The sequence below is a fragment of the Mesitornis unicolor genome, unplaced genomic scaffold (genome assembly GCF_000695765.1).
Source record: "Mesitornis unicolor isolate BGI_N332 unplaced genomic scaffold, ASM69576v1 scaffold49540, whole genome shotgun sequence".
NCBI lineage: Eukaryota > Metazoa > Chordata > Aves > Mesitornithiformes > Mesitornithidae > Mesitornis > Mesitornis unicolor.
The window spans coordinates 12,041-20,088 of NW_010159849.1; the positions used below are offsets into that span (position 1 = coordinate 12,041).

Genomic DNA, 8,048 nt, shown 5'->3' on the forward strand with positions numbered 1-8,048 from the left:
CTGAACGTGTGTTAAGTGAGTTCTGCTGACTCACTGAGGCAGGTGGCTTGCAAGTAAATGAAAAGTGATTTGGATATATTCGTTTTTATCTGGAACACAACTAGAAAGACTTCACCGCCACTGCTGATGGACATATTTTTTTTCCAGCATCCTTCAACACAAGTGCTCAGTTTTTTGATCAACAAATGATAAGCAAAGGACTTTGAAGACATAGTTGCCTTAAAAGCCTACCTGTTCTTCACACCTTCACTCTCCTCAATTTCAATTTGCCCTATATCTTTATTTTCTCAGAATATAGTATCATTTAAAATTATGTGCACCTACCAATCTTGACCATAGTAGTACAAAAATTAACCTGTAATTATAGTTTAACCAATTGGAGGAGAAGAAAGGGAAGAAAAATTGCATACATCTGCAGCAGGACTTATTTTGAAAGTTAATACAAGCTACTAGTAATAAGTATAGAGTAACCATTTTTTTGTTGTTTTACTTCAGGTTTAAATCATTTTAAGGAAATTAAACTTATATTAAAATAACAATATTACAAGTTTTGGAAGTGCTAATTCCATACTCTGGTCAGTCCTATTATTTCTCAATGCATTTATTACCAAAATCATATAATCAGCATAGAGTGTTAAAACACCTAGAACAATTTTACATGTGCTTCCCATTTTTCATTTATTAATCTTTTAGTTATGCTGAATTGTCAACAAATTGCTGTAAAAATCTTTGTAGCAAGCCGTGTAAAAGGCATGTCTAGTAACACACAAATAAAAGTATTTCATATGCCAAAAATATAAAAATAGATGCTAAAACAGTGCTTAATACATTGAGGGTGGGGGGGACACAGCAGGGAATGGGGAGCACAACAGTGTTATTAAGTTCACTGTATATATCAGTATTACCTCATATAGCAGACAGCCTAGAGACCAGATGTCAGATTTGAAGTTGTAACCATTTTCGTGTATTCTCTCTGGAGACATATAATAAGGTGTACCAACTGCAATAAATACACAAGTGTTTTTGAATTAAAATTTTTGTTGTTATATAGTAGTAAAAGTACAGTTTTCCTGGCTGAAAAACATTTTTCATCTTCTATATTTCTCATTTAACTCCACATATAATTTGAATTCATGCTTATGACCCTTCAGTAGAAATACACATGAATTATGTATCTATTTCATCTAATGCAGCTTTATTTTCACTACTGTTTTCTAATTACCAAAATTACTCAATAGTAGAATAATTCCAATTTTTGCTTTTAAAGAAGCTCAAAAGTAATTATTTTCTCCTGAACAGGACCAAAGGAATACACTACATGCACGCACACACACACACCCTCCTATCCCTGCTCCCTTCCAAACTGTTATCACTGTGGCTGGAAATAACAACAGCTAGAAATTCTCCTCTGTGGCTTAATTTTTAATTTTTTTTTTAATGAGTTGTCTGTTCTTCTTTTTGAGAATATACAAATCTGAAAAAGCTGCTTTTGAAACTAATAAACACAATTTAGTTTGGATATCTGAAACTGAAATTGAGCCTGAAATCCAGGATCTTCAGCTTCACAGAGAAGAAGGCAGGAAAACCTGTTCTGACGAGCGGCTCGGCCATCTGCTACAGGACAAGACTCTGTCAGGGCTTTTAAGCTCCCAAATCTGTGGCTGTCCTGGCTTAATCCTGCCTCAGAGCTGTGGGCTCTGGAGACGTCTGCTCTTGAAAAGCAGCATTTACTAGGACTGTCCCAGAGCAAATTTACACTGGATACTCCAGGACATCTCTTCCCTTGATTTTAATCAGACTCTACCCATCTGTGTCACAAGTTACTTGGAAGAGAGAAAGTCTGAGAGATGTTTCAGCTCTGTAAAAAAAGCCATTAAACAAACAAACAAACAAACAAGTATCTGAGTGATGGGTTCATATGTGACAGTTCAAGAGAAATGTTAAGAATAACAGTAGTGACAATTCTGATGCACTGTCTCTGAACTTTCTCCCTACATCCCCCCAGACAGCAGAGAGTCACAGATTTTTACTTCAATTTTGTGGGGAATATTTTCTTAAGCATTGAATCCTGATGACAAAAACCAACTGAATGCTAGCAATTCAATACAAATTGACCTTATTTCAAAACTAAACATCTTGCAACATAGCCAGAGATAAACCTGCACTCACTGCAAACTACATAAGAGTATGAAGCTCTCACTGTTTTATTTAACAGAGATTTCATGTATCACATCCACAATCCTGAATTAGCCCAATCTATTCAGAATTCATCTCTGTATTAATACCGAAAGCAGTGATACAGTGAATACATAAGTAATTCCAAATCTGAATAATCAGGTTAATAGTTTTAATTAATCGGATTAATATTTTTACTTTATTTAAGGGTTTTGCTTTGACAATGTGCCCTATCTTCTAGAAGGGTTAACATCTCAAACTATGTCATACTTTCTTAAGGAGGAAGAGAAAAAAAAAAACAAAAAAGCAAAAAATTATTTCCTATTTGAGAGGCCCAGATCAGATTGGGAAACCCAGTGCGACGTTAACCCAGGTCAGGCCACTGCTGCTAGTAACCCATAATTTCAACTGATCTCCTTCTTGTCAAACAATACTAAAAACAATCTTTCAAACCAACATAAACTGAGACTGTGCTTCTCTAACAGATATGTAAGGACAGAGATCCCGTATTGCACCCTACAATGGATTTGGTCTCCTAAATATTTCAAGGGAGACATCCAGCCCCAGGAAAGCAGCAGGCACCGTGGCCCCTCTCCCCAGAGGCTCCCTTACGCTGGCCTGAGGAATCACTGCAGCTCTGGACTGAGACAACGAACGATCAACAGCTTAGAAGGAGAAAGGCTGGGAAAGGCAACTCCAAATGATGGAGTACTGTGAAAACCATTTACTTTCGTGGGATGTTCATATTCACCCACAACAGAGAAATGGTCAGGAGGGATGGGCTTTTCCCTGTGAAAGAAGAGGCACGCAGAAGGGTGGACTGCAACGCCAAAACAGCCACCAGAATATCCAGAAACAACTCTGTTATTCTAATGAAGCTTCTAATGACATCTATCTTAAAATTGGAAACTGTAATTAAACAACATCTGGCATGACACAGCTCATTTTGATTATCTTTATCATTCTACCTCCCTCTTGACATGGTTTGTTTGGGTTGGTTTGGTTTGGTTTTTTTCGGTTGGTTGGTTGGATTTTAGAAGTTTTTATTTTTTTTTTCCCCAACTCCAAGGACTTGTGAGCTTGGACACCCCTGAAAACTTTCAGTTGTCTTTTCAATCCATTGATTTTGCACTGGTTTAGTATAGTGTGATGCTTTGTTGGTAGAATTCATTTAACAACAAAAAAGAAGTTTAACAGTAATCTGGTTCTTAGGTGGCTACAGCAGCACTGCCTCTGCTGCTCTGAGACACCATGCGAGTCACTGGCAGTGAGTAATGTGCCAGAAAGAGGCTTCACAGAATCCACAGGGGGCAGCTGAAAACACTGAGGTTTGAAGGTTCATAGTTTACCAAATGCTAAGGTAATTTTAACCAGTAGCTCTGGGAAGCCTGCTGATACATTAGGGGTCTGATACGACTGTGAAAGATTGATGATAGTGAAAAGGAAGAACAAATGCTATCATTTTACAGCGTTTAGCCTAGTGTAACACCTTAAGTGCAATACAACCCGAAGCCCCCAATGACCAACAAGTGAAAAGAACTGAAATCACAGTTATGTTAGTCATTGAATCACAAAAACAACCTGAGGATTTGGACATCATTACTACTTGTAAGCTGTTTTTAACAGAAGATCATGACAAAAGGTTCATTATTCTGACATTCATGAACTACCGAAGACATTGCAACAATTCTTTAAAACAGTGAGCAATCTTGGGACGTAGGAGTGTACTGCTGGCAAGCTACTGCCACATGTGATTACATGTTATGTTGCCTTCCTGGATCATTGCTTTTCCTATTAAGTGAAATACAGCAACACAACACTATAAAGAAATGCGACTTTACTCACCTGAAAACTCAGAAGTGGGATAATACAAGACAAAGATGTAACACATTAAGGTGTCTAGATTTTTAAGAACAAACTCTGTAACTTTAGCATTCTGTTCACTGTATCTGCACATCTCAGATAACCTGCAGGTCTGAACAGTCATCTGGAAAACAGCCTAGGTCGAATAAACTGCTTCCTCAGGATCTGCTGCTGCTCTGGAGATCCCTCCCTCTAAAGATGCTGCAGATCCAGAAAGTGTTCTTTCTTTACGTAAGCTTTCTGCTATTGGGAGAGGCAATGTGCAGAATAGAAATGGTGGTAACTAGGGGGCAGAAAGCTGGATCTGAAGGAACAGAGGCCAAGAAACTATAATGAGGAAGAGAGTTATGATATAAATGGTTCTTGTTATTACCTGCATAAACACATAACTCACACTGCAGCTGAGTTAAAGAGGAGAGTGTGTTTGCTTGAAAACCAACAATGCATCGAGGCGTTGAATAAAATACAGTAACTAGCTCTAAGTACTATCAAGCATTTTTAAGCTGTGAGAAAAATCTGTCTGGTAAATATTAATACTACTTACACAAAACAATGCAATGGCTGATTCAGAAGTTTAGTACACTAGTTTTAAAAGAGGTCATGTATTTATTATTATAATAATTATAATACATTCCATGCATTGGAATACATAACCATCCAAGTTCAGGAGCTAAAATCACCTTCGTAACTCTCTTGATTTTTCAAGAATTCCGAAGCAAGACTTCAGTTTAAAAAAAAGGCCCAAATTGCTTAAGGTATCAAAAGATACGGTTTATGAATGACTTAATGTCCATGAGATCACAGGAATTTTACAATACAGAGTTCAACACAACATGCAAGTGCTTAACAAGACGAAGGGTTGATGCTGAGGACAGACAAACTAAGCTGCAGTTATGGAACAGTGAGGGTAACCAACCACTGACACAACAAATTCTTCATAACTAATTATTTTTTACTTACTTATTTTAATACAAGTGTAAGAGATTTCCAAGTCATAGGCTCATCTTTAACCACAGATATGGGACCTAAAATATTGAATTTATCCAAAATAATTCCGCAACCTAGCCTACATTATGCAAATAGTCTAACCACAGAAATCAATCTATAAATATCTTCAGTTATTTATAAGATAGCATTGTAACAGCACAATAATTTATCTTCAGCTTTCGAATTACTGTAAGACATCTCAGGTTTTTGTACATAAATTAAGAGCTGTTTTAATAACGCTTCTTCAACAACCACGATGAATCAGCAGCAGATTTTCCTGCACACTGAGGGTGCAGGTTCCCAACAGTTTGGTTGAGAGCGTGAAAGTGAAGCTCATCCTATTCACAGCAAATGGGGCTGCATGCCACCACCTCAGCACTGGCTCTGACACCCTCTGCTGGGTTAGAGACTCAAGTGAAAGAGGAAAGGAGAGTATTTGCACATATTTTTACAAGGTATTTTATTCCTCACCACTGGCATGAGTCTACAGTCAAATCTTTCATAATGTAGCTCTGTGCTGGGGATAGGAGTACTGTGGAAATGACAGAAGTTGTCAAACCACAGAAGAAACACCAGAATTCAATACAAATAATCCTTTCAAGTATTGTAAGAACATTGCAGATCTGTTCCTTTGCCCTGCAAAAATGTTTTCCCATCACAGCAGCAGTGTCTGCCTGGACAGCATACTGTGCAGCCGTCTAGCACAACCACACTGGAGAACTGATTTTTTGGGGGTGTTTTGTGGGTTTTTTAGGGTTTTTTGTAATTTAAATACTGAAATACAGACTATCCCTAAATCCACTGAATGGCCAAAGAAAAAGAAAAATACACATTTCAATGAGCTGGCCTCAGAATTGCAAAACAGAAGAACCCTAACAGCAACAAAACAAAAACAAAAAAACCCCAAACCTAACACCTAGAGTCATAGGGAAAGGAATAAGCCTTTCTTGGATCTTCTTACCCTTTCTAATATAAGGTTTTCTGAAATCAAGAACTTCTGCAAAGTTTGTATCAAATCAACAATATCAAATGCCTCGGTTTCCTTTGCATTTTTGGAAGAAAGATTTTCTGTTTTCAAAAAGATACATACTCATCACAGTACAAAATCCTACTGTTTTGATAAGGCCGCATAGAAAGTTAAGAACATTAACAGATCATGTCCAGTCCAGTATTTTCATTTGTTTCAAACGGACCATCAGCAAGTATTCTAATTAAATCAGTATTATTCCTAATTAGCAGTTAGAAGCAGTAGCTAATGAAAATTTTAGTACATTTCTTTATCTCCAAAAGCCTGAATCTAGTCTGCTACTGAAATTTTTATAAAGCCTGTAAACAAGTATAAATTGCTACACACAATGTGTTGGTAATTCATTGCATTTTGTGCACCAAAGGTTTATGGAATCATAAAGAGATACAACTTTGAAAGAAATTTCAGGAAAACCAGCATCAGAAACTGCATGAGAAATTAATTTGAAAAAGTGATCTCTGCTAGTGACATGATAAATCAGAGCACTACTGTCTCTACCATAGTCTAAGTTAGCAGCTGAACAAAACCTTTTTCCTATGCTGACTTCTGACATTAGGTCTTAATTATGAGAGAAGTGAGAGGAGATGGGAGGGGAAGAAAATAAAAAATAAAAGCTCCTCTATCAAGACATGGCATCCAATGTTAGAAACAAAGCTTCCATCCCCCTACCCCCTGCTCTCTGGATGACTTTTTTATTTCTGAGACGAGCTTTAAAGGGCTCAGGGGTTTTACGCTGTTTTTAACTGTAGCTCAGTTTTCAGTCTCTTTGCAACAATTCCCCCCGCAATGAACCAAAATAACCCAGGGTTGACAAAGCTTCTTCCTCTTTAACTTCCTGACTTCTGCCTCAGAACACAAGTCTAGTTTTCCTGCCCTCACAACCGCCTTTTGACTTCTTCATGCACTCTCACGCACAGATTAGGGTTTACTGCTTCCTGCAAATACAGCTCAGGAGCAGCTCCCTCTCCACACTGCTCATTTACATCCCTCTGCCATTCACCGGCAGTAGCAGGACCCAACTACAACAAATAGGACCTCCACGGTGCTGCCAGAGATGGCCACTGGGGCATGATGGCAGCATAAACAGCAGCACTTGATATAATATACTGTGCCATGAAATGGTATCACATCTTCAGGGCTATATCTGGACTTCAACATGGAACCCAAGCACATTTCCACTCTGGTCTTGCTGCTTCTCCCCTGTCTATTGCTCTTTCTTTTTTATTAATGCAAGACTGCACATCTGTGTCTGAATTTAACCTCAGTCCTATTAAAATCTCAGTAGTTACTCACGGTTTTGACTATACCAGTAACAGTATGCACCAAACATTATAAAAACAGGAAAGCACAGAAGAGTGATCAAAAGCTTTCTGGGAAACAGGGAAATAAGAAGCTTATCAAAAATTTCCTTTCTAAAATAGTTTTTTTTGGCTGTTAACACAAGTATTGCTCAAACTTCAATGTGATACAAAGATGCCGAACATCAATTCTCTTTTTCCACACTGTACTAAAAATTGGATCTAAATAAAGTTAAATTAAGAGGTGAGGACAAATACGGCATATTTTAATCCAAGAAGTCTGATATTTAATTAGAAACATTAGCATCTGATCAAACACAATTCTCTGTCCTCCCATGGCCCTAAAATAGGGACTGTAAGTACTAAAGCGTTCTTGGCTTTCTTAGATATGATCTTCCTTATCAGGCACTCTTGAAAAGCATATAAAAATACCCAAATGCCTAATTACAGAATAGTCATTGTCATTTGTTAAAAACCCTCACTGAGCAGTATTTGAATTGATTTTATCTCTCTGTATTCAAGTATCAGTAAGGTGCTCTGCCTGCCTCAATATCCTTTCCAAGGAAGAGGAGACAATTCTGGATGCTGCCTTCAATGGTCCAGCTCTTGAGGGGTCTAAAAGTTCATTTCACACCCTTTGCAGTCAGTGAACAGGCTTGAATTCAGCAACCACTAAACACAGCCACTTCAACAGGGAA

The 8,048-nt window shown here is 37.7% G+C and overlaps 1 protein-coding gene across 1 annotated transcript in view; it reads right to left on the reverse strand.

Moving 5' to 3' along the window:
• Positions 1-8,048, reverse strand: part of NEK7 (NIMA-related kinase 7) — a gene marked incomplete at its 5' end in the record, with an annotated part of 21,371 nt that overhangs the window by 9,864 nt on the left and 3,459 nt on the right. The window contains one exon of the mRNA XM_010188004.1: positions 906-1,000. Coding sequence (XP_010186306.1) covers positions 906-1,000 — 95 coding nt within the window. The remainder of the gene's footprint in view (positions 1-905; positions 1,001-8,048) is intronic.